The 26,121-nt window shown below is 61.8% G+C and overlaps 2 protein-coding genes and 1 long non-coding RNA gene across 4 annotated transcripts in view; 1 reads left to right on the top strand and 2 right to left on the bottom strand.

Annotated features, from left to right (window-relative positions):
* The window catches only part of NAV1 (neuron navigator 1), a 199,191-nt gene extending 178,236 nt beyond the window's left edge, over nucleotides 1–20,955 (bottom strand). The window contains exon 1 of the mRNA XM_061383763.1: nucleotides 20,872–20,955. The gene's annotated coding sequence lies outside the window, so the exon portion shown is untranslated. The remainder of the gene's footprint in view (nucleotides 1–20,871) is intronic.
* On the bottom strand, nucleotides 1,349–10,807 carry LOC133228237 (uncharacterized). The gene is made up of 2 exons (XM_061383770.1): nucleotides 7,723–10,807; nucleotides 1,349–7,429 (listed from the first exon to the last, which is right to left on the bottom strand). Exon 2 carries the CDS (start codon nucleotides 7,209–7,211, stop codon nucleotides 6,120–6,122), a length of 1,092 nt encoding a protein of 363 aa, XP_061239754.1. The 5' UTR covers nucleotides 7,212–7,429; nucleotides 7,723–10,807; the 3' UTR covers nucleotides 1,349–6,119.
* Nucleotides 20,956–21,459: 504 nt separating the features above from the next.
* Nucleotides 21,460–25,733, top strand: LOC133228240 (uncharacterized). Of its 2 annotated transcripts, XR_009730143.1 has the most exons (3): nucleotides 21,460–22,288; nucleotides 22,475–22,900; nucleotides 23,797–25,733. It is a non-coding gene; the product is annotated as an uncharacterized LOC133228240 (long non-coding RNA). The 2 variants fall into 2 exon arrangements; XR_009730144.1 differs by having other exon boundaries at nucleotides 21,460–22,900.
* Nucleotides 25,734–26,121: the final 388 nt, after the last annotated feature.

The following is a 26,121-nucleotide window of genomic DNA, read 5'->3' on the forward strand; positions in this document are numbered from 1 at the left end:
ATGGACGCTGGGAGGGCCTCTGAGGGCCCCGACAGGACAGCGGCCCCTCCTTCCCGCTGCCCCCGCACCCAGCATCCCGGCACCGTCCCTAGAAGATCATGCTTCTCACCAATCATTCCGTAAGCCGCTCCTCCAGCTTAAGGACACCGTCCCTTCCCTGCAACCCCTCCCCACCCCGCTTGCCCCAGTTTAGGTATTGACTCTGGGTCTGCAGGAAGAATCCAACTGACTTCTGTTTTTGGCAGATCTGTGATATTTATATCCTCCAACAATGCCTCATGTCAGTCACTTAGAGCGTGTGAATTCAAGCCAGGCCTAAAATAGCAGAACAGAAATACACCTGAAGGGCCAGAGACATCCCGACACGGAGAAAAGCTGAGGCCGGGTCCAGGCAAATCTGGTGTTTTTAATTTTTTCTATTTTTTTAATTTAACTTTTTGGAAACCACCTTAAAATTAAGAGAAACGTTCCCAGTTTCAGGACAAAGAACTTTCCCCACCTGAGCCATCGGAGGGTAAACTGCTGACCTCAGGCCACCACCCATGACTTCAGGGTTTGCTCCCTAGGAGTCTGCACCTTCTACAAAATCACTTGGCAACCTTCCCGGGCAGTAAGTCAACACTCAGGCTTCGCCACTGGATCCTCGTATTCTCTTCGAGCTCGGTCACTGTCTACAGGGCTCTTTGTAGTAGAAAGACCCCGTCCAGGCTCACAGACTGCACTCAGACCCCGTCTCCTCTTAAATAACTATTTAAACGCAGACACACCCTTGGTAATCTAGAACGCCTCACAGGCCTCAGACCACAGAGGGTTCTCTTCACCCACCTCGCAAGTAAAGTCAAGGGCGAGGCCTTGACACCCTCGAGTGTCCCTGCGGCTTCGAGCTCCCTGGAATCGTTTGCTTCTAGAACAAAAGGCGGTGTTAGCTGTGGACACAGACTCCTTCACAGAGCCCAGCCCCCTCAGGGCCGGCCCAGGCATCAGAGGGGTTCTCGCTGTGGCCTGATCCCCCCACTGCTGCCTGTCCTCAGGGCTGAGACGGGGCCTAACCGAACTGCCGGCGGCAGGGGGGAAGGGACAGCCTGGTGTGCCCGGCACAGGGAGGAAACGCGCTTCTCCCAGGGGTCCTGCTCACAGGAAGCAGCTGGGCGAGGGGGCTGAGGGGGCCCGCCCTGCACAGCTGTGGGGCCTCGGCCCCGCCCCCCCCATTCAAGCCAGTGACCTAGAGCCCCCGAGACTTCCGGGCTTTCAGACCAGAGACCCCAGGGAAGGGAGGCCCCCAGCGGAGCCCCCCTGAGCACCCCCTGGGCAGGCCCTGTGCCCCGGGTGTTGCTTGCATTACCTCGCTGAGTCCTAACAACTTGACTGAGCGATTAACATCTCGGCTTTACAAGTGAGGAAACAGCCTCAAGGAGGTGGAACCACACGCCCTGCGGCAGTCCTCAGGGAACCCGACTCTGCCCCGCCCCGCACGTAGCGGCGCGTTCGGGGCCCTGCGTGTGCGCGCGGCACAGAGGCCCAGACGGCGGCCGGACGCGCCCCCGCGCACAGGGCCGTTCCGATGGGGTCAGTGCCGCAGCCTTAGGACGCGGTGGGAGCTGGTGCTGGGTTAACAGCCCAGGTCTCCCCACGGGACCTGCCAGGCCGGGACAAGAAGTGCTGCCCCGGGACGTGGCCGCACCAGGGGCTCAGCCTGGGCGGGGCGAGGGGCCCGCAGCAGCCGCCCCCGCACGCCCTCCAGGCCCATCGCCCCTGCTCTCTGTGGGACCGCAGTGCCTCCTCTGACAGGGCTCATCGGCGCTGACTGCACACGCAGGCGCCCCTGACTGCCGGCTGAAGCAGACAGGATGTACCCTGAGACCCGTCTCAGCCCCGCGGCGGCCGAGCGGAGTAGTGGCTGCCCCACCCCCCCCCCAGCCCTGTGATGGAGGCCCCTCTCCCCTGAGCAGGCTACGAGGCCCGTTCACCCGTCAGTACCCCTCTGGTGGCTCAGGTCTGGGATGCCCCACCAGAGAGCCTACAGAAACACCCCCCTGCGCCCCCAGAGGCTGCCTCTCCGCTCGCTCGCAGTGTGGGGTGCCCGTGAGCCCCCGCGGCCGGCAGCTTCCTGTGTGACCGACCGGCAGGAAGGGAAGGGTGGGGAGGTCCGGACACTGATTTCCAAACTCCGCCCGGTTCAAGATCGTAATCAGCGTCCCGGGAAGGGCAGCTGGTCACCTCCTGTCTTCCGGTGGCTGGGGGGTGGGGTGGGGACGATTCCAGAGCACCGACTAATGAAGCCGGTGCTCGGTCGTCTGGGATCACAGGCGGGTGAGCGAACTGCGGAACACCAACAGGAAAGAGCGTGCAAAAGGGTGTGTTCTGAGCTTTGATTGAGATGGAAAACGCCTGAGCAAGTATTAAGCAAAAAACAAATACACAAAACTGTAGGCAGGGCATACACCTGAAGTGAGAGAGGAGCTCTCCCAGAAAAAGAAGACACAGCAGCAGGAGCTGAGAGTCCCTCCTGGGGGTGGGCAGGGAGGCTGCTCAGCACTGTGCTACTGGCCCATTGGGGCTCCACCAACCTGGAGAAAGGAAAATTGTTAGAACTCAGGGGGAAGGACCCACGGCGGGGAGTCTTGGCACCACACGGTTGACTCCCAAGGGAAGTAGGGTCCCTGGGGGTCTGCGGTGGGCAGGGAGAGAGCCCCGGGGGGCAAGCACCTGGATGAGCGAGGCACAGGCTGCCCGGTCGCTGGGACACCCCCCTAGGCAGCAGCGCAGCTGAAGTACTGAGCAGGGGTGTGAAGCCGCGAGCCCTGAGCAGCATCCCTGGGTGCTCAGGGGCTGGGGGACCCAAGGGAAGGGTGCGGTGGCTTTCCTGGAGGCGGTGGGCCTGGCATGGGTCTCCAGTGTGAGCCGGGTGAGGACGCAGCTGCTGGTGCTCCCTGCAGCGAGGCGAGGGTCCTCGGAGAACAGAATGAAGCTGTCAGACCCTGGGTTTGCTGGGGGTGGGGACAGTGGCTAGGGGGGAGGTAGGGGGGAGTCCAGATGCCATGGAAGACCCCTGAGCTAGGGGGCGGTGCGGGGCGGGGTCAGGGCCTGTGAGAAGGACCACAAGAAGCTGAGGGTGGCAGGGCAGCGTTTCTTGCTCATCTTTCAGAGGAATGTTGGGCGGGCACCCTGGTGCTGACTCTGGGCTCGGTTCAGTGAACTGGGGGCGGGGGAGGGTCTGGCGCACTTGGTGACTGACGGCTGGTCTCACCCTCCCCACCCCGGGGCTGGGGGTCCAGCCTGACTGTGGGCACCGTGAAGGGGGGGGTGGGCACAGCCCCCATCGTGCTTGGGTCCTAGGGGCTCCGCTAGTAAAAACGATTGTGAAACGCTCTGCAAACAGCAGGGCTGCTCACAAGAGAGGGATTCTTCCCCACAGAGGGGCTTCAGTTCCCGTGGGGTCCGCCTGGAGAAGGGGCCCTTCTGTTCCCCCGCGGTCTGGGTGGACGCCACGTCCCTGGGAGAGCGCGCCGGGCCCCGTGCCCGTGGCTGGCAGCTGCCCCCGCATAGCACAAGGGCGCTTTGTGTGTCTCCCCGGCCCGGCACTGGGGCTGCCGAGACCCGTGAGGGCGCGGGCGCCGGGCACCGCAGGGCGACGAGCTGCAGCCAGACGCCCACCGCACCCCCGCCCCTGCTCACGCAACCCTCAGTCTCACTCTGAGAGGGGGACCACCACCACCTGCCAGGGGCCAGGACCCCGACACACCCTGATGCTTGGAGCGTATGAGCATGTCCCCCGACACGAGGGCCTTGGCAGATGTGGTCGGGTTTCAGACCAGTAATGGGTGACCCTGGGTGATCCAGGGGGACCCAATCCAATCACACAGACCCCTCACAGCAGAGCCTCTTTCCCAGCTTCAAAGACAGGGTGGCGTGGGGAGGGCCCGGGGCCCTGCCGCTGCTCAGAAATGGAGGAAAGTTTCCTCAGAAGCTGCCGAACGAGGAGCCCCTGAGGAGCACGCCCAGCCACTCAGGGCCTGAGCCTGGTGGTCCCCCAGAGCCCCCATCTACAGAGCCGGGGACGACGGGGGTGCAGAGGGGTGGGGAGCCACCCAGCGGGCGGGGTCGGCCCCCTGGGACACGTCCCCTGCGAGGTGGGGAGGGGCAGGGGCAGGAGGAGCCCTGACCTTGGCCCGGACCCTAGGAGATACCCCCAGAGTTCGTGCTCAGCCTGGCCCCATGGGTGGGCGGCTTGCAGAGCCTGCTGGTTGCCCTGCAGCTCCCCTGTGGTCCCTAATCTCAGGCGCCCCTTCAAACAGGATTTGTGCTTTCACCTTGCAGAAGAGGAAACGGAGGCTCAGAGAAGTCGGGGAGGGGGGGTTCAGGCCTGGAGCACACACCCTAGGCATCCAATTCCACCAGCCTCCGGTTCACGGCTCCAGGGGTCACCCTGCTACACCCTCGCACCTGCGGGATCTGCTGGGGTCCTCCGCCCCCAGGCAGCGCCTCTGTGCCCACCCCCCGCCCCGCCTGGCTGCCCCAGGAAACCACGGGTGGGCAGAGGCCACCCGTGGGGTGAGCTGACAGCCCTCTGCCGTCTGAGCTTCTCCGAGGGGTTCCTCCGGGTCACATTTCCTGCCTGTTTCCTCAGGAGCGAGCCCAGGGCAGCTCCCCTGTGCTGCCCTCTGCCCAGCCTGTCACCTCTGAACAGGGTGGCCACTCCCCACGGGTCAGGGCAGCTGAGTCGAGGGCCCAGGCCGCCCATCCCAGCAAACACCGCTCACGAGGCCCATGCATCACCTCCCTGACCACCCACCACTTGTGCAGCCTTCACCCACTTTTCAGAAGAGGAGGCCGACATGCGACAGAGCCCACGAGCTGCGGTCACCAGGCACAGGGGTCCAGGATCCAGACGACGGTCGTGGCCCCAGAGCCCACCTCCTCCCTGGGCCCCTGCTTCCTTACATACAAGACCCGGACAGAGCACCGGGGCAGGACCGGCCAAGCGGCCCGCTCCCCCCCACCGCCCGCAGCGCAGAGCCTGCCCCAACCCAGCTCCCAGGGACCCGGTACAGAACCGATGCCTGTGAGCTGCCCAAGTGCAGCTTGGGGCTGGGCTGCCACAGGCAGTTACAAAGCAGCCACCCCGCCAGGACCCCTCTGCTCCTCCTGCCGAGATGCAGCTGGCCTCCCCACTCCCAGCCCAGGCCAGCCACTGAGTCCAGGTGCGGCCCGCTGCGGAGGGGCTGCTCTGCTGGGGACGGGGGCGGGGCGAGTCACAGGGCCCACAGTCAGAGCCTCCCAGGCCTGCTCCCAGCCCGGCGTCTGCCTCCCAGACCCCCGCCTGCAGAAGCCCCTCCTGCCGACAGCACCTTGAGCTGAGGTCCCGAGGTGGGCTCGCTTCAGCCCACCAGCCGCTCTCAAACTTAATGGCTCTCAGTTCTCAGAGAACTTTATTCTGATCTTCAAGATCTTGCTCCCAGGCTCATGGCACGGGAGCTCCTGCCTTCAGGGAGAGTCCCCTAAACTCACGCGGGAGGCAGATCCCACCTGCAACAGTGCCTGCCGTCTGGGCAAAGAGACTCAGAAGGAAAACCTAGAAACACAGATGATGGAGAGTGAGGCCAGCCGCCCTGCAGGTCAATCTTTAAGCCCAGGAGGCTGACGCACCTGTCGGCCACCGGGCCAGCAGCAAGGAGAACCAGACGCATGCCCGGCAGGGAGGGCCCCTCATCCCCTCTCTTCCTCGAGGCTGGGGGTCCCTGCTCTCTGCCATCCACAGTCACCACCCTCCCAGCACAGAAACCTCACCTCGTTTAGGACAGTCCTTGACTGACCACTCCCATGGTGCCAGCATTAAGGGGCTACCGACACCATCCTTCAAAACAGAGCGGGGACTCGGGGCAGAGCAGGGCCTCCCAAGGCTCCCAGGGTCAAAGCAGGGACTCGGGGGTCTCAGCAAGAGGGGGTTCAGGGCGCCAGGACCCCACCCCCACTCAGCCCCAAGACAGCCCCTGGACGGACGCCCCCTCGGACCCCGAAGGGAACGAGGGCTGGGAGTGCAGCAGGGCGCTAACCCACCCCAGGCCCGGGGCGGCTGTGTGCCCGCGGGGCTGGACCGGAGCGTGGCCGGGCCTCGTGGTTCAGAACATGCTGCCCAGGCCCTCTGTCCAGAGAAGTGGCCCTGCATAGTGGGGCGGAAGGGACAGCGAAGCCACAGACCTGGGCTGCGGAGGCCTTGGGCCCCCGGGGGACACCGACCCGGCCTGCAGGGCCGGGGGGCGGGGTTTCAGGGGGTCTTTGTCCCTCAGGCGCTCTGTGGGGTGAGGCCTTGGGTGGCACAGTCCCAGCCCACCTGCCTCCCGCAGGCTGCGTCGCCCCCTGGCCCTGAACAGGTCCAGATACAGGGCCGCTGGGCTGGCCCAGGACGCCCCCAGGGCGGCAGGCAGTGGTGGAGGAGGGGACGCCCGGGGCTGCCGCCAGCCCCCAAGGCGCAGAGCGGCCGAGGCCCGGGCGGCCTGTGGTCCACACAGCGATGGGACCCGCTTCTGTGGGAGGCTGCGCCCTCTCGTGGCAGCGGCGGGAAGACGCAGCCGCTGCAGACAAAGGGTGACCGTCCTGCTTGGGGCCTTGCACCCTCCGCACAGCACCCGGACCCACCTGGGGAGGGCGTGGACAGGCACGATCCTGCTCCGAGGGGCTCCCAAATGGAGCCCTGAAAGAGGGGGACCCCACAGCTCCAGGCGACGGCTCCCCCCGCACCTCCAGCCCCCACAAACTGGCCCTTCCACCCAGTGGGGACCCAACGCCCTGCTCCCAGCTCCTCCACAGGAAGCCAGGGCCTCCCCGCCCTGCACGGGGCTCCAGGCAGCCCCGTGTCCAGCCCTCCAAGGGCACACGGCCACTCCTCCAGCAAGACTGGAAGCTCCCCGTGTGGCAGTGGGACTGACCGGGGGCCAGTTCCTGGCAGTACCGTCCCCTCTGCGGCTCCCAGGTGCTCCCCCAGGCCTGAGCGGGGTGCCCGAGACCAGCCCAATTACGGGGAGCTCGGCTCCAGAGACAAGCCTCACCCCCGAGTGGACGCTGGGTGTCATCGCCCCATCCCCACCAGCCCAGCCAACTAGGATGGGACACTCCCTGCTGGGCAGTGACCCCCACGCCCTCCTGCCCACCCACAGGGCTCCACGCCCTCCTGCCCTCCCGGGCTCCAACCCCAACAGGAGGCCTCTCCACATCCTCCCCCAAAGCCCAGGCCAAGTGGACGTGCCTGCCCCTCCCCGGCCTTCCCTGGCCCTCCCCAGCCTCCCTGCCCGTGTGTCTGACGGTGCTCAGGTGATCACAGGAAGGGGCCTGTCCCGCCGGCCACCCCAGGCCCTAGTGGCTCCTTCTTTCCCATATGGTGTCTCAGGCCCGTGGTCCTCGGCTCACCTGCCTGAGACACAGGAAGACTGACCTCCAGCAGGGGAAGGGTGGTAAGACCCTGGGGACCCCAGCAGCAGGTGCGGCTCTGCAGGCAACCCTTGCCTGGAGGCCTAAGGGCCTGCGTCATGGCCAGACGGGGCCCTGGCTGAGCTCACCTGCTCGGGAGCCCACGCCTCAGGACAGCCTGGCCGCCAGCCTGCGGGCTGGGCTCAGGGGCCTGGACAGCATGCAGCCCAGCCTCGGGAGTCTCCCCAAACCACAGGCAGAGGGAAGCGGGGCTGAGCACGAGCTCATGATCCACGCCTGGCCAGGTGACCGCACCACTGCTGGGAGCCGGGGTGGCACAAGCAGGGTCAAACCTGTCCCCCAGGGGTGACACTGTTCTGGGGCTCTCTAAGGAGGTGGCACTAGGGCCCCTCATGGGTCTCCAGCATAGGATGCGGTCGGCCATCCAGGAGCGGGCAGCACACCCGAGGCGGCCTCCGGGGTGGGCAGGGCCTTGAGAGGAGAAGGGCTGCTTGGAGACCCGCCACCGACCCCCCACTGACCAGAGGCCCCCTCCGGGACAGGTCTGGGCCAGGAGGATGGAGATCAGGAGGCTGAGGGCTTTGGCCCTGCCTGAAACCCCGCCCCACCCCACCCTCCAACGGCCTCAGTCCTGGGAGCCTGCCCCCCACGAGGCTACAATCGCCCCCGCCAGCCCTGCGCTGGTTCTGCTGCATGGATCCCCCCACGGTTAAACCCTGGTTTGCTTTCCCACCAGTGTCGTCCCCGAGCCTGGAGCACCATCCCAGGCCCAGCGCTGCCCCCGCAAGTGCTCAGTGAATGACCGAGCGCTGGGGTGTCAGTGAACACGGCACCTCCCAGTCGGCCGGAAAGCCCGTGCCCCACCCTCCGGACCTTCTCATGCCTGTCCTCGTGAGCACACAACTGGCAGAGCCACCGCCAGCCCCCAGCGACCCTGGGCCGCCTGCTGACCCCCGGCTCGCTCACCTCCGGGGCCTTCCTCCCCCCCAGGGACCCACTAGCGTCTCCCCCTCTGGCCTGTCTTCCGGAAACACCTTTTTCCTGCCCGCAGGCCGCTGTGCTTCCTGCAGGAAGAGGGCCTTCGGATAGGAAAGTGTTATTTATAGCGCCTCACTGGGGGCCGGCTGATGGCTAGGGCTGCAGGTGAAGCCTCAGGTCGGGTGAGGGTCCGACCCTGAGGAGGGAAGCAGGATGCTGGGACGAGGGCAGGCCTGAGAGGCGGGGCTCAGACACCAACCGGTCCCCTCAGCTTTTCTGCATCTGTCGGGGACCCCACAGCTTCCCCCAGTCCCAAGACATGAACTCTCAGGACTGCGGAAGCAAAGACTTACGGGACTGACACCTGGAGAAGAACCCGGAGACCGATTCTGACGAGGAAACGGAGGCAGGAGGAGGGAGTCCGTCAAGAAGGTACACGTGCCACCATCGCGGGCCTTGCAGGCCACCGCGACAACCGACCTGGCATCAACCTGCCTCATCCTGTGGCACAAGGCAGGTGGGATATTAGGGGCTGAACCGTGTCATCCAGAAGATGGCCGAAATGCTAACCTCCATCACCTCAGAGGGTGACCTCGTTTGGAGACAGGGCCCCTGCAGGCGTGAGTGGTCGTGACCCTGGAGCAGGGCACCCGGGTCAGGAGAGGGAGACCCTGGACACAGACACATGTCGGAGCCTGATACGAGGACTGCAGGGAGGAGGCGGCCCTGAGCACGGAGGAAGAGACCAAGTGAGGAGCTGCCAGCCGGGGGCACCGGGCTGCCAGGGACATGGGGGGCTGGGAGGGGCAGGGCAGGCGAGGGGGCCTGGCCCCGCCCCGCAGGCCAGCGCTCAGCCCCCCCGCAAGACAGCAGTCCACTCTGGCCGCCCCGCTGCCGGCACCATGTGATGCAGGCCCAGCGGACCAACACGCGCCCGGCCCTCTTTGCCTCCCCTGGGTCCGCGGTCAGGGCAGCGGGCTTGCTCTCGTGGGAGGAGTCCCTCCGAGGGTCCTTCTCACCAGGCTGCCCCCCGCAGCAGCCGCCCGTGGCTGACAGCAGGCCTGCCAGCCCATCCGCTCCATCCATCAGTCCAGTGGGAGGCTCCCCTTGGAGCCCAGAGCACAGGCTGGGGCCCCTCCAGTACCTGGGGCTGAGCTAGAGCTTGGACCCCCGGTTGGACCCCCTCTTGTAGCCTCGGTCTGAACCTTCTGCTCCAGGAGAGAAGAGAAGGGTCCACGGCCACAGACAGGGAGCCATGACTCGGGGAGCCATCTGGGCACAAAGGCGAGAAGCCCCCACAAAGACTTCCAGCTTGTCTTCAGTCCCACACCCTGAGAGCCTCTCAATGAGGGTGGGTGTGACTCCCCAGGCAGGAAAAGCATCAGGAGCTGCCCCACAAACAACTGAGTCCATCCCCACGGCAGGAGTGGGAACTAGCAAAGCACGCCCCTCGGCGCGGATGAGGCTCGGAAACCGCTCGCTGAGTGGAGGAGGCCAGACGCATTCGGGCCCGCTGCACAGTCTGGCTCGTGGAGTCCACGGCAACAAGCGCACAGCAGTGAACCCACAGCGGAGGCGCTGACGGCGGGGACGGGGACGGGCCGAGGGAATCGTCCTGGGTCTGCACTGGGGCGATGTCACCAAGCAGCGCTCTGTCTTAACAGCTCAGCAGATGGACACTTACGAATGTGCGTTTCACTGCATGTAAATCACACCTCGATGAAAACACAGGCGAACAGGGAAAAGGAGGAAAGGGTCCCTTCCCTCTGGGTTGGAGGGAAAGGAGCGCCCGGGCTGTGAAGTGGGCCGTGGACGGCGGGGTGGGGAGGGGGTCCTCCTGCTTCTCTCTGGACCGGGTCTCGCTCAGGCTCTGCTCGGGGCCCGGCCGGCCGGCTCAGGGCAGCAGCGGGCACCTCCCAACGCAAGGCGGGTGAGGCGGGCAGAGGCCACGGCCCTCCTGGCTCAGACACCGGGCTCTGTCCCGCCCTCCCTGGCGCCCTGCTCCCACGGTGACGACCACACTGGGACTTCGGTTCCTGAGGCTTGAGCTCGTTGTTTCAAGTCTTCCCTTCCTGTGTCTTCTGCCTCAGCCACACCCGTGAACCCTCCCTGCGAAGCCAGGGCTATTTATGAGGGCCTGGAGACAGCCGGGGCGGGGGGGTGCACAGGCTGTGCCCAGGGGCCCAGGGCCCTCCAAGGCCCCCCACCCCTGCCCCGCTCGGACAAATAAACACCCCCAGGCATAATCCACCCAGAAGCATGGTCCGCGGGGCTGGGCAGCCAAGCATTTGTGGCCAACGTGCTTTGGCCCCAACACCTGGCCCAGCGGCATCTGCCCTCTGAGGACCACGTGCAACGGCGCTGGGGGTGGCATGGGGTGCCCAGACCAAGGTGACGATCAGGGCCGGGGGGGGACCGCTCACTGGCCAGGGAGAGCCAGGAGTAGGGGCTCCTGTGAGCAGGAGAGGGGACGGATGGCCATGGCCGCCCGGGGGAGGGACAGATGCCCAGGACCACCTGGGAGAGGGGACAGGCACCCGGGAGATGGACAGATGCCTGGGAGAGGGGACAGATGCCCGGGAGAGGGGACGGACGCTCGGGAGACAGACGGGGGCCTGGGAGAGGGGATGGGAGAGGGGACAGACGCCCAGGAGAGGGGACAGATGCCCAGGAGAGGGGACGGGTGCCTGGGAGAAGGGACGGGCGCCCGGGAGAGGGACGGACGCCCAAGAGAGGGGATGGAAGAAGGGACGGGTGCCTGGGAGAGGGGATGGGTGCCCGGGAGAGGGACAGGCACTTGGGAGAGGGGCCGGGGGCCGGGAGAGGGGACAGACACCTGGGAGAGGGACGGAAGAGGGGACAGATGCCCAGGAGAGGGGACGGGAGAGTGGACGGGCGCCTGGGAGAGGGGACGGGCGCCCGGGAGAGGGACGGACGCCCGGGAGAGGGGATGGGAGAGGGGACGGGTGCCTGGGAGAGGGGACGGGCGCCTGGGAGAAGGACGGACACCCACGACCACCCAGCAAAGGGGAGAGAAGCTCGTGACCGCCCAGCTATGGATGCCCCACTGTGTCCCCTGAGGCATCCGTGAGCCAGGATTTCCTGACCCAACTGAGCCAGGACCCTCAGGCTGTTCCAGGTCCAAGTCCAGCCCAGCAGGCTCTCCTCCGTCCTGGGCTGCCTCTCCAGCCCTGTGGGCCCATCGCCCCTCCCAGACCCAGACACGGAGGCCTCTGTCTCCGCTGCATGTGGGGCTGGGTGTCCTGGCCCCTGTGGCTGGCTCTGTGGGACCCGTTCTACCTTCTCCCCAGTCACGCCAACCCTGGGGCACATTCTGGGCCCCCCAGGGGCCACGGCCAGCACGAGGAGATGGGGTGACTCGGGATGACATGGTCTTGAGAGGACAAGGCCTTGTGGTGACACGTGGTAAGGAGCTGGGTGGCAGTGGAGAGACCTGGGCTCACGGGACTCGGGAGGGCTGGGGCATCAGCTCCAGGCCAGCTGACAGGCCAGAGTGCTCACTGCATCGCCAGACAGCACAACTAAATTCATGCAAAATGGTTATTTTCAACTCTGAGGAGAAAATGAGAAACAGAACTCAAAATATATGCTTTTGCAGTGTTCTTAGACTAACTGGGTGAAGTCTGCAGGGATGATAAGGTTAAGTAGCTGCTCTTAGAGGACAAATCTTAAGCACTTGTCAAAGTAAACGTAATAGCAAAGTTAGTAAAAAGCCGATGTGAGAGAGTCCTGCCCCTGTGTAACAGACATGAGGTCTGCGGTTCACGCCCACAGGCCATTGAAGACGCTGCCCACCGGGGCTGTGCAGGCTGGGGGCAGGGCGCCGCAAAGAACAGGGGTCCCAGGCACACCCGATTCCCTAGAGCTGTGTGGCTTTGGGCAAGTTACCTACCTTCTCTGTTATTGTTGTTCAGTCGCTAAGTCATGCACGGCTCTTTGAAACCCCATGGGCTGCAGCACACCAGGGTTCCCTGTCCTTTACTATCTCCCGGAGTCTGCTCAAACTCATGTCCATGGAGTCCGACCCTCTCTGGGTCCTGGCTTCACTATCTGCAGAAAGGGGACGTAGGTCCTGCCTCCTCGGGGGTACCAGGGGGAGCAAACAAGATCCTGGAATGGGAAGTCAACCTGCGGGGGCCGCTCACAAAACTAGAGGAACTTCCACAGGGCAGGCTTCAGAAAGAGGCAGCTGGGGACGCGGGACCAGCCCCGTGGGGCTCCAGGCTGGCTCAGCTTCATGCACAAGGTCAGGCCACAGCTGCACACAGTGTGCCCTGAGGGTCTGCGTGCCACAAGCCCTCACGGCACGTCCTTCAGGGCTACCTCTGCACTCACCAGCCCCACCAGCTTCTAAAACAGAAGGCCCGGGGTCAAGGAGACTTTCAGAGGCCTGCAAGGGAACCTAGGTTCCAAAATACAAAATAAAACTGCAAAAACTGAAATTAACCGAAGTGACTGCATCTATAAATCCTAACATCGTGCCAACTGAATCGATAATTAAATTTACTTTTCATAAAATGCATTATATTTGAAAATAAGTGGTTGGTAAATGTTTTCTCACTTCACAATAGTTTCTGCTGAGGTTCAGGGTTACCAAGAAATAGCCTACATTAAATGACTAAGAAATGCATTGCCAATGTCCAAAGACTTTGACAGGTGTTTTTAAATTTTTTACAACGAAAATACCAGTGCTCCTTTGGGGGTGCAGAGTGTGGTGCAGAGTCCTAGGGCTCTGGCTGGTGAGAGTGCCCAGCGGCCCAGGGAGCCGCCACGGCCACCTCTCTGGGGATGACCGACACGACCCGGGACGATACGCCGATAACTTGACTCCCTGTTTCGCCATCTTTAGAAAACACCCACGGTTATCCGACCAAGTCGTAGGAGGGCTTCCCAGGTGGCGCTAGTGGTAAAGAACCCACCTGCCAGTGCAAGAGAGGTAAGAGACACAGGTTCAGTCCCTGGGTGGGGAAGGTCCTCTGGAGGAGGGTACAGCGCCCACTCCAGCATTCTCGCCTGGAGCATCCCATGGACAGAGGAGCCTGGCAGGCTACAGTCCGAGGAGCCGCAAAGAGTCGGACACCACTGAAGTGACAGCACAGCACAAAATGGTAGGAAAGAAGAACTTCTTTCTGCGTCTCTTCCTCCCAAAGGTTGATTTTCATTCTTCTTAACTGGTTATTTCCACCTATAGTCTTGAGTTTCGGTCTCTTGTTTTAGGACAGTTCGACAAGACTCTTGAACCGCCCCTGAACAAGACAAGCGTGTTGGGGACCCTGTCCCTCCCCTCCTGCCCCCTCCCCAAGGCCACACCTGATGCTCCATCGCCCAGAGACCACCACCCGCACTTAACTCCCCAGAGACCACCACCCAGACTTAACTTGCTTCAGGAGGACAGTGCAGGTCACGCTCAGGGTTGGGGCTGGTGAGTGTGGTCTGTACCCTCTCAACTCTCCTCTTTGGTGAGACAGGGGGCGGCACAGCAGGCCTCACAAGGCAAGGTGGGGAAGATAAGGAACGCGAGAGACACGTACAAGACTTTCTGCAAATACACGCTCACTTGCATGCAGCCTGGAGCCGCTGGTCCTGGTGGGACCGTTTGGTTAACTCTCTGACCCTCAGCTCCTTCACCAGTAAAACGGGGAGAAGACCAGTGCCCATCTCACTAAGAGGCTGTGAGCTCAGTTCAGAGCGCTTTGCCCTGAGGGCACGCCTGGCCCAGTGTAAGGGGTCGTGACCACAGTTCTTCTTCCGGGAGAGAAATCCACAGCTCAGACCCCAACAGGGCAGGTGGAAGGAGGCACGGCCCTTTGGAGGGAGCACTGGGGCACGTGAACACGGCCCGTGGAGGGGGACACATGTGTGTCAGTGTCATCCGTGTGACTGTGTGGGACATGTGTGTCTGTTCAGTGTCATCTGTGTGACTGTGGGAGACACACGTGTGTCAGCCCAGTGTCATCTGTGTGACTGTGGGGGGCACACGTGTCTGTTCAGTGTCATCCGCATGACTGGGGGACACACGTGTGTCAGTGTCATCTGTGTGACTGTGGGGGACACACGTGTGTCAGCCCAGTGTCATCCGTGTGACTGTGGGGGGCACACGTGTGTCAGTGTCATCCGCGTGACTGTGGGGGACACATGTGTGTCAGTGTCATCCATGTGACTGTGGGGGACACGTGTGTCTGTTCAGTGTCATCCGTGTGACTGTGGGGGGCACACGTGTGTCAGTGTCATCTGTGTGACTGTGGGGGGCACACATGTGTCTGTTCAGTGTCATCCACGTGACTGTGGGGGGCACACGTGTGTCTGTTCAGTATCATCTGTGTGACTGTGGGGGGCACACGTGTGTCAGCCCAGTGTCATCCGTGTGATTGTGGGGGACACACGTGTGTCAGTGTCATCCGTGTGACTGTGGGGGCACACGTGTGTCAGTGTCATCCGTGTGACTGTGGGGGACACATGTGTGTCTGTTCAGTGTCATCCGTGTGACTGTGGGGGGCACACGTGTATCAGTGTCATCCGTGTGACTGTGGGGGACACACGTGTGTCTGTTCAGTGTCATCCGTGTGACTGTGGGGGGCACACGTGTGTCAGCCCAGTGTCATCCGTGTGACTGTGGGGGACACATGTGTGTCTGTTCAGTGTCATCCGTGTGACTGTGGGGGGCACACATGTGTCAGTGTCATCCGTGTGACTGTGGGGGACACACGTGTGTCAGTGTCATCCGTGTGACTGTGGGGGACACACGTGTGTCAGTGTCATCCGTGTGACTGTGGGGGACACACGTGTCAGTTTGGTGACATTTGGGGTGACTGTGGGCTGTAGGTCCTTGCCCTCGGGTAGCGCGTGGGCTGTGGCTCGGGAGACTGCCCGAGCGAGTGGGAGGGCGGGTGGAGAGGGAGGCAGCTTCGGAGCAAGACTGTGGCAGAGCCCAGACGTGCCCTGCGCCAGTCACTGGCCTCTACTGACTGGACATCTTTTCAAAATGAAACATTATCAGGAAAAAACCTTCCCACATCAGAAGGCCCCACCATGCCCCCAGGGCCGAGGAATCGGGGCCAGCCCTGACCTGACAGCTGCCACCGTCCCCCGAGGGTGTGTGTGTTGTGGGCGGGGTGTGGGGGAGGGCCGAGACCCCCAGAACCGCCCCAGATGGGGCCAGGTCGGCGGCTGCCGGTGGGTCCCAGCCAGGGCCGCGCCCGGCGGCAGGTCAGCTGTCTGCTTTGTCCAAGGAGAGCAGACAGAACAGTTGGCATCTCAGCGGCGCCTGGAGCCCAGCCTCCTGCCCAGCTAACTCAATTATCTGCACCAGTGAGCTGGGCAGAAGCACCGGTGTGACAGTCACCTCTCAGGGTCTACTCCACGCTTTGCCCGGGTCTGCAAAACTAGGGGCCTGCAGAGCGCGGGAGGAGCGCTAACAGCAAGGAGCAAAGGACGCCCGCCACCCTGGCCTCCTGCCCTCCGGCTGCACCCAGCTCCTGAGGGCACCGCCCACGGCGGGACAGCGGCCTCGCCTGGCTGACAAGCCATGACGCCCAAGGAGGGCACGTGGAGGAGCGGGAGCAGAGAGCCGCCTCCCCCGGATGCGGGGGGTCCCAGCTGGCCTGTGGGTGACTGACCCGGGGAAGGGGAAGGCTCCATGGCTCCCACCACCCAATTGCTCCCCCAGGGGATTTCCCAGCCTGGCCAGACCACGGGGATCATGGTGACGGAAGGGGCGGGCTGAGACCAGGAGCGTGGGGAGCAGCGTCTTAGGAGACAGGCGTTTTCGCCATGCCATCCTGGGGAGAAGCAGGGCCTCGGCCGGGTCTGCCTGTGTCCCGTGGATGGCACTGGCAAGCTCGGGGGCAGAGTATGACCCTAATGGTGGACATTTGTGGACTATCCACCGTACGCCGAGGACTTCGCTGCAAAGTCAAGACCTGAACCTTGACTCCCAATCTGCCTTGCTTCACGGTCAAGTTCCTGCTGTGACGACACCCATCTTCCCAGAAGGTTCTGGAGATCACGCCAGTGAGCGCGATCTGAAGGAGACGGGTTGGAGGAAGAGCCCGGGGCCACGCCCGGCACCACGTCCAGACCCTAAATGGCTGCCACACTGTTCCGCTCGGCTTACCGCTAGCCCTGCTTCATTCGGGGGTGCATCGGGGAGGCCCCTTTACCTGGGATCTCCACCAGCGGGTGGCAGTCATGCCCACCACAGATTAATCCAAGAGGAAGCCTAACAGGGCGTCCACATCAGAACCAGGCAGTTTCAGCACACCGTTGCGGGGGTTCCCAGGCCACAGAGGGGTCCCGGCCTGAGGACCCTGGGGGGAGGGTTTAGAGGTGCCCGTGATGTCTGGAAGGCAAATACGGGGCTCCAAGACATGGTTCTTTCCAGCTCTGAGTTTAATTCTACAGAAGTTGGTGTTTATTCTGTTTACAAATGGACTTTAAAATCTGGGGAGGGATGAAAAGTGGGTCAGTTTACTGTCCAGACGGGGAGGAGTAGCGTCACTGCAAGCAGTGACCAGCCCGGGCTTCCGGGGAGGAAATCGGCTCAGCTACTCCCCCTCACTGTCTCCAGAATCACCGAGGCAGCCACCTCCAAGCTGAGGGAAGCCCCGGGACCCGTCCTGTCTGAGGTCCCAGTGAGGCTGCCACCGAGCCAGAGAAACACAGCTCATGCCGGGGTGGCCTTGTGTCCTCCCGGCCCCCGGAAGACCCAGAGTCGGTTCACGTCTGTACTTGAGTGAGCTCGTGTCTACACCTGGGCGAGCTCCTGTCTGTCTACACCTGGGTGAGCTCCTGTCTACACCTGGGTGAGCTGCTGTCTACGCCTGGGTGAGCTCGTGTGCACACCTGGGCTGGTCGTGTCTCTGACGTGGGGACAGTGGTTGGCACACTGTTTTTAAGTCAGGAAGACCTGAGTCAGACGCTCCCTTCTAAGATGCTCCCTTTGGAGGTGGGGTGGGGTCCTTTAACCCCCTGATGCCTCCAAGTCCTGACCTTTCTAGTTTTTACAAAGTATTCAGATTCACAGGAGAAAGCAGGTCGGTGGGGGCGGGCGGGGAAGGGAGGAGCGTGCGAGGCGGCCGTTTACAGAGAGGAGCCCTAGCTCTGGTGGCGGCAGTGACGACAGCAGGGATGTCCTCAGTGCCACAGAACGGTTGCTTAGAGTCATTAAGTGGTCAATTTTATGTTATATATATTGAACCCCAATAAAGTTTTAACATTAAAGTTTAATAACTATAAAGAAGAATATAATAAACATGCACCAACCCACCCAACTACAAAATGTTAGCACTTGGTCAAATTTTCTTCAGTTTTTTACATAAAAGAAATGAAAGTTAAAAAAAAAATGTTTCAGAGGGATTTTTCTCAGGAACTCAAGGGAACATCAACCCAATAGAAACAATCAGTGTGACGTACCAGAAAACACGACAACCTCAACTGATACAGAAAAAGTCATCTGACAGAATCCAACCCGTGTTTGATAAAAGACACTGAGAAAAGTTGGATTAGGAGGGATTTCTTCAACACAACAAACAGCATTTATGAAAAACCCACGGCAAATATTGTAATCTGTGGTAAGGACTGAAAGCTTCCTTCTCAGATCAGGAACAGGTCGGGGCTGCCGGCTCTCACCGTGGCCGCTCAGCTCTGCACGGCAGGTTCCAGCGGGGCGATTAGGGGAGAAGCAGAAATAAAAGCCATCTTCACGGAAAAGGAGTACATCTATCTCTACTGTTGACACGACCCTACCTATAGAAAATCCCAAAGAATCCACACACAGAAGCCACAAGAGCGAAGAAACAAATGTTTCAGGGGACAAGATCAGAGCCCAAAAGTCAGCGGCAATTCGGTACGCTGGCAGTGAATAATCCAAAGAAGACATTAAGAAAACAACGCCACTTAAGAACGCTTTCAGAGCGTCTGAGGTCTGAGCATCAGGGCAGTCTGGCGGCCTCTTGAGGTGGAAACATCTCGTTATTCACGGTCCTTGCTGGGGGAGCCTGTGTCAGCTCCTTTAATTTTTCATGCCTGTTAGCGCATCTCATTACAACCAAAGAGAGCAAATGCGCTTGATGGGGACGGACGGGCAGGAGGCGTGGGCTACACCCACAGGAGGCCCAAGTAGCCTGGGTCTCTGGACCCAGGAGCCATCCAGCTCCCTTCATGTCTCAAGAGTCACAGGAAACTGGGAGCAAAATCCCAAGCCCATTGGAGGAAACGGGACCTGAATCAGCCTTCCCCAGAGCAGGGAGGAGCAAAGCAGGCCCAAAAAATTGTTCTTAGCGGGGTGTTTTCCACTTGAGAAGTTGGTGGGGATTTTTAAGTTGAAGACGGAACTAGAGGTGTTTCTAAAGATGATTTAGTGACTCAGGGCCAGAAAGATGAAGTGTTATCTCCCAGTTCCCTCTCTGTGGTCCCGAGACTCTCAGAGTTGGGGGCTGCTTCCACCATGGAGATGGTCTCCCTTCCCTTGTTTCTGTTCCTCTCTCTTGCCTACACCTGTGTGACACCTGCTAAGCTCTGTGGATGGAGACACCAGGAAGAGAGACGCTCTGATGTACACAGGTGACTGGCTGGGAGAGAAGGTGCCCTGGACCAGCACAAGGGAGCCCTGCCTGCCTGGCTGTGTCTGCAGCCCGGCAGGGCGGCTTGGAGCCGCTCTGCTCCCTCCCAGGGGCCCCCGAGTGCCCTCTGTGGATGGGAGGGTGGGCAGGGCAGGGGCCAGCATGGGAAGAGACCCCTTTGACTCATTTTCCTAAAGGCCAAACCCATTAAGAAGTCAAAAGAACTTTAAAAGAGAAGGGAAGTGATACTGATGGAAAATGAAAAGAGGAAGAGAGAAGGGTTTTAAAAGATGGACAAGAGATGTTTCTATTCCAGGCCATTCTGGGGCCAGAGCTGGGCTGACGCCAGACGCTGCCATGGGCTCAGGAGGGGGCCGGGTTTGGGAAGGGAAGGAAAACACTTACAAGGTGCCTGGTAGGTGCTGGGCCTTATAGGTGGTCAGACAGAAGCTGGCAGGAGGGCAGATAAACACACAGAGCAGAATGTGAAACGCCCCCACGGGGAGCTCAGTGGGAGGGGCTGTTCCCTTTAAACCTGGGCAGCTCGGGAAACTAGAGGCTGGAGCACCGATCAGAACAGCCTCATGTGTCCTCCCCAGTATGGACATGAGGAACGACCCGCCCCCAGGTTATCCAGGGAGTGAGCAACACAGGCTGACACAGAACTACAAACAGATCAAAAACTTTCCCCCCAAATCGCTGCTGAAAGCCCAGACTTCTGTGCCGCTTTGTCTGGGGAGGAAACCCAGTCACTGTGATTCCTGGTCTCATTTCCAAGTTTAATCCCAAAGACTCACAAACCCAAACTCAAAGCAGGAAGAAAAACAAAGCATGCATAAGCAGGCTGGAGTCCTCTTGCCTGACCTGAAGGGAGCCCAGGTCCAGGGACCCGCAGCTCCGCCCACTCGGGGAGGGTTCTTTGTGCGAAGGCAGCGGCCCCATTAGAAGTGAGTTGCAGGGGACACCGCGTTGGAGAACCAGACGCTCACAAGAGGCAAACCCTGGCAAACTCTCTGCTTCTGCGGCTCGAACAAGGCCGCAGGCTCCTCAGCATTGAATTTGAACGAGCCAATGGTGTCCCAACAGCTGAAACAGGAAGCCAGATAAACGGCACTGCCGCGGGGATGCGCGGCCCGGACGCGGCGCCGGCTGCGCCCCAGGATCTCTTAACAAAGTCCCCTGACTCCCCCAGGCCGAGTGAGGTTCCTCAGTTGCGCTGGGGCGAGGAGCCCGTCTGCCGGGCGGGGGTCACTCCTGCACCCCGCCCCTCCGCCTCCCCTCTGGGCCCGAGCAGACCCGTCCGGCTCCTTATCCTCGCCCAGTCTCCGTGGCTATGAACACAGAAGGGGACCACAGGGACCACACACCCTTAGGTGGGCTTTGAGTCCGGCGGCTCCGGGAAGCCATCTCAGGCGCGCGCCAAGGCCGGCCTCCGAGGACTGGCCCGAGGGCACTTCTCTGCGCATCCCGGAGCCAGGGAACGCTTTCTGGAACAGCCGCCAAGGTCACCTGCCCGGCTGTTCACCGCGCTCTGCTGGGATGGAAGAGGATGTCGGCAGGGTGCGTGTGTGTGCCTGTGTGTGCCTGTGTGTGTAGTAACATAGCGCCCGGTATCTCTGATCGTAGGATCTCAACAGCCTTTCAACTACACCACAAGGGAAAGAAAACGCGGCCCAGACGGGGTGGGCCGGGACGGCCCCCGACCAGCCGACTCCTGCACAGACGCGCAGCCCCGCGGGGACCTTCCCGGGTGCTTGTTCCAGCTTCTTTCCCGCTCCCCGCGCGCAGCCTCCCGCGGGCGCAAGACCACCTCCCGGGACTCGTGCCCAGCCCCACAGGACCCCCGGCCCCGCCCGGCGACCGCCCGGTCCCCGCGCCGGCCACTCACCCGCGCGCCTGCGCCCCGGGGCCCGGGCTCCGCGCCGCCGCCGCGCACAGCTGCGCATCCGGACCGCGCCGCAAGAAAGTTCTCGGGCTCCCGCGCCGGGTCGAGCCCCGTGGAGTCTCGGCGTCCACGCTGCGGCCGCGGGTGGCACTAGGGCAGCCGCCGGCGCCGGGCCCATGACGCGGAGAGAGGCAGCATCCCGAACAAAGTGCGTCCCCGGCCGGGCGCGGGGCGGAGCCTGCTGACCCGCTGCCCCGGGCACACGCCGGCTGCCTCCCCGGGCCAGGGGCGGAGGCTGCGCCGCCGAGCGCCCGCTCCCCCCCGCGCTGTGCCAGTCGAACCCACAGAGGGGCGGAGGCGCCGGGGCCTTCCAGACTTTGTCATTGGAAAGCTATTCCCGTAACCCTTTCCTGCCTTCGCCTTCCGTCCCGCCTCCGCGGCCGCAGAAAGGCGGAGCTGGGTGGGGGGCAGGAAGCCTCCGCACAATCGGGCCTTTCCTAGGCCGGGGTACCCGCCGCCCCCGCCCCGCGCGCCCTCGGGCTGCGGCCGTCCCGCCGTCAGCCGTCCGGAGGCGCCGGGACAGATGGGTCGCCCCCCGCCCTTCCCCCGGGGCCCCCTTCCTTCCTCTCTGCCCCTAGGTCTGGCGTGGGACGCGGGGGCAGAGGGGCGGGGAGACTCAAGCAGGGCCTGGCAAGTAGCTGTGCTCAGTGAAACTCCCGCCTGGACTCCATCCCACCTCCTGACCCTGGCCTGTCCCGCCTCCTTCTAGGGCCTGGGACGGGGAGGAGGGCAGGAAGGGGAAAGGAAACGAGTGGACCCTCAGACCGGCTGGAGTAGGGGCCAGGCCGCGTGCCTCCCGGGAGGCTCGCGGAGGTCAGGTGGCCTCAGCTTCTGGAGCCTCTGGCCCCTGAGAAAGGCAGCTGTGGGATCAAGGAGCCAGCAGCCTGGGACCAGAGGCGGCCAGCTCCAAAGAACAGGCAGATTGACATTGTCAGGGGCCAGGTCCCTGGGAGGTCCCCGAACGTCCGCCTGCAACATCCGCTGCGGGCAGAGGGTCAGCAGAGTTCTGCCCAGCCATGGCCAGCCAGTCACTCGGGTCACAGTGGCTGAGCACACAGAGGGTGATAAAGGCGCAGGAGGCGGTGGGCTGCCTGTGACATCGAGGAAGCTCTAAACTGATCAGAGAAAACAATTGTGATGTCTTTTTTGCCTATGAAAGAATGAGTTGTCTGTTCTGGTGGGGAGAGGGACAGAGAGACTGTCCCAGAGGGACACACAGGCGAGTCCTTGCCCTGAGGATGTAATGGCTGAGTGGATGTAAAGGCAGAGTGCCCAGCTCAAGTCCGTCTGCTCCTCACCAGCCATGGGAACCTGAACGGATTCTTTCTGACCATTTTGGTTTCTTCATCTGTCAGATGGGGTAATAACAGTTGCCATCTCGTCCAGTTGTTGGGAGGATTAAGCATGATAATCTAGGCGGCACATGCAGAATAGTACCTGGCACTGCTTGGGAAGCCTTGGTGTTTCTTTGACCTCTCAGTCCTGCAAGCCTGCATCCAGTTTGGCATTCAGGGATGGGCTAACTGGCATCTCTCGCTTTTCACAGGTCCCCCGGCCTGCAAAGGGGAGCCTGGTTCTTTTAGAAGAAGCACTGTCCTGTCTCAAAGGCTCACAGGATAGGCTGGCTGAGCTCCTTGCCTCTGAGGCCTGGGGACCAAGGACCACACAGCAGACCCTGAGCGGCCCTCTAGTTCACCCTGAGGACGCACTCGGCCCCGCCCACACTGGTCTGTCAGGAAGATGCTGTTCCCAGGGTGCTGAATGGGGGAGAAGGCAAAAGCCCTGGTTTCCTGAGGATGAAGTCTCTTCCCTTGTGGGGTCAATATTTCCCTCCCATTTGTGAGTGGCTGATCATACCAGTCCCCAGCCCTGCTCTCCATGTCCTGGTGTGGACCTTCGACGGTGAAGCACGTGGACAGACGGGAGCAGGGAGGAGCGGACCAAGCCTGAGTTGCTGCGGGGCGGAAGCTATGTGAGCCCAGTTGGTGGGACAGGGCCGCGTGTGAGGAGCCACAGGGCCGCGTGTGAGGAGCCACAGGGCCGTGGATGCAGCCTCGTCTGGGTGGGCAGTGAGATGGCGGGACAGGGCCGCGTGTGGGGAGCCACGGGACCATGGATGCAGCCTCGTCTGGGTGGGCAGCGAGATCCCGCCCCGCCCAGGAGAGGCCTTTGCCAAGCGCCTGCCTTGTGAGCACTTCTCCTCCAAACCCCATGATGACTCAGTTGCTCTGAATCAAGCAAATGGATTTTCCTTAAATATGAAAATCAATAAGAAGAAAAGCAAGGGCCTGGCTGCCGGGAGAGGAGGCTGAGGGGAGTGGAGTGGTGCCTGGTGGAGTGGCTTGCCACTAGGGAGACAGTGGGATTCAGGCTCAGCACCACCCCTCCCCCACCCCAGGAGTCCTCCAAACGCTACTGACCTCCCCGAGACTCCTTAAGCCCCACAGCTGCCCTGGCCCCTTCTTCCATCCAGCTTAGGGCTGATCTGAATCAGGGCAGGAGATTGTTAACAAGAGGATTAACGTCAATGTGACAAATGGGTTTTAAAAAGTCAGCCCAACAGCCTGTTGTCACCCCCACAGCCTCAGAGTGGCTTGAGAGGCACTTGCAGGTCCGGCCTGATTTCCTGCGGCCCTGCCCGCCTCCTGCCCCCTGAGCCCTGAGGACTGATGCTCACTGGTGTTACATCTGGGACCCCAGGGGTTTGCAGGGCCAGAGCGCCCACACCCAGCGTGGTCCGCGAGGCCTGCTGTACCTTGTTAGGCGTGCAGGGCGGTCTGCAGGGCAGGGGTGGAAGCACAGCGCGTGCCTTTATTCCTTGAGCACGGGATCAACGGCGTCACAGTGACTCTCTGGCTTCCTCCTCAGAAGGACAGTGGAAAAATACCAGGCATCAGAGGACTGAGTCCACATTCAGCCAGCCCTTGCCAGAACCTCTGTGTGCTCATCGGTGAGCAGGTGACACCGGGGGACCCCGCCCCCAGCAGGGCCTGGGTGGGTGTTCAGTGAGAGAGCGGAAGGGAGACGGTGGGTCCCACGGGCCAAGTACATACAGGAGACACGTGGGTGTCAGACAGAAAACACGTCTGACGCCGTCCCCACCCCCCAACCCGCCTGTGTGCTCCGTGCTCAGACTGACCGTCTGCTAACAAGCCCTGTCCTCTCCGGCCTGACCTGTGAGGTAGGGGGGAGGCATCACGCCCGTGGGTGGGGGCACGTGGGTGTGGCTGGTGTGCCCTCAGTGGCCACCCAGCCTCAGGCCCAGTGTCGATGGTCTGAGCTCCTGGGGTCCTGAAGGCGCCTGCGGGAAGATGCTGCTCTCCATCTCAGGAAGTGAGCTATGTCCCCCGTCTGCCCAAAGATGGCTTCTCCAGATGCCGGGAGGAGAGGGCCTGCCGGGCATGAATGGGCTGGGCACGGAGGCGGTCCCCTCTCGGGCGCCCGGCTCTGGCTGGAGCCGATCTGAGACGGTCATCACAGTCCAGGCCGCAGAGCTCTGCTGGGGGCAGCCGCTGCCCTGAGCCCGTAACAGCGCTCTCATCTTCGTCTCTGTTTTACATGTGAAGAAACTGAGGCCGCGGTCTTGCCCGAGTCCTCCAGCCAGCTGGCGCTGGAGGTGGACTCGCAGGCGGGCAGCCCGGGGCTCAGCCCACGCTCCCGGCTCGTGGGCGCAGAGCGAGGGGGTGGGGCGGCCGCGCTCTGCGACCCCCCCGCCCCCCCCACTCCGGCTGCAAACGCTTCCTTCTTTCTCTCTGCTCCTGCGGCTTTGTGGGGTGTAGCTGACATACTGAAAGTTCACCCCGTCAGCTTGCGGGTCCATGGCTTGTGCTGTGTCTGCAGAGGTGTGCAGCCGTGACCACAGTGGGCTCTAGAACGCGTCCGCCCCTGGACACTTCCTCTTTCCGTTGCTTTAATGCGCCTCAACTCCCTTGTCTGTGACATGGAAAGAGCGGTGCCTGCCTCAGGCCTGTCTCGAGCATGAAATGGGTAGCTGAGTCAGTTTTTACCATGCCAGCCCCTTAGCGTCACCTTTGTGCAGATCTGGCGTGGCCTGGGAGAATGTCAGACCTCATTCTCTGCTTCAGCAGAGGTGGAAACTGGGGTCCCAGGAAGTCCAGCTGTGCACCACTCGGGACCCGGAGCAGCTGAGCCGGAGGGCTGGACTCGAACTCGGGGCTCTCGGGTGGCGGTTCGTGCACCTCACCTCCCACAGGACCCTCACCTGAGGCTCGGGGCGATGTTGCCAGCACTCCCGCTCTTTGTGGGGACCCCCTCGGAAATGCTTACCGGCAGGCACGGACCACGGGAGTTTGCTGGTGCTGGAGGCAGAAGGCCCAGGACTCTGGCCTTGGAGCAGAGAGCGCAGTTTCGGAAAGCTGGACACGGACTCCAGGGACAGGGCCCAAGGTGGCAGTCGCAGCAAGAACGTCCGTGGTCAGGACAGAGGACGCGTGGACTCAGAGCACCCACAGGCTGGCCAGCTTCGTGGGCAGAAGACCTGTGTGGTCACACAGACCCCACACTGAGGAGGATCCGTGTGCACTTTAATGCTTTGCTGTTGCCATCTTCAAATTCCTAACAAGTTTTAAACACGGGATCCCACATTTTTTTCACACAAGCCCCTGAAAATTGTATAGTCAGTTTTGCCCATGTGACAGACAGCAGAGCCCAAGCTAGACTCTCAAGACCTCAGTAAGATACAGCGTTTCTCCACCCGGAACTTGCACAGGAGCTAGTAGCCTACACGACGCCATTGCAGGGTCTTATTGCTCTGCATTAACAGAAATAAAATTTGCAAAACAATTTGCACACTGTGATCCAAGTTATGGCAAAAGATGCCCCACAAAACCATGTATTTCTATGAGCACTGTACTAATACCTGTATGAAATGTTTTCAGAGAGCTCTGGAAAGTCTCCAAACTGTAGCAGTGGTTCCTGCTGGAAGAGAGTCACCCAGGGGCTTATTAATTCTTCCCGTATGTTTGTGTTGCTGGGGTTGTTTTTACAAGGAGAGCGTATCCAGGTATTACTTACGTGATAACGAGTAAGGTGGTAAGATGCCCTTAATATATCAGTAATTATTCTTAACACATTAAGACGTGTCTTGGCATTCCCTGGCAGACCAGTGGTTAGAACTCCATGGTCTCACTGCCAGGGGCCTGGGTTCAGTCCCTGGTCAGGGAACTGAGGTCC

This window comes from Bos javanicus, chromosome 16 (genome assembly GCF_032452875.1).
Source record: "Bos javanicus breed banteng chromosome 16, ARS-OSU_banteng_1.0, whole genome shotgun sequence".
Lineage (NCBI taxonomy): Eukaryota > Metazoa > Chordata > Mammalia > Artiodactyla > Bovidae > Bos > Bos javanicus.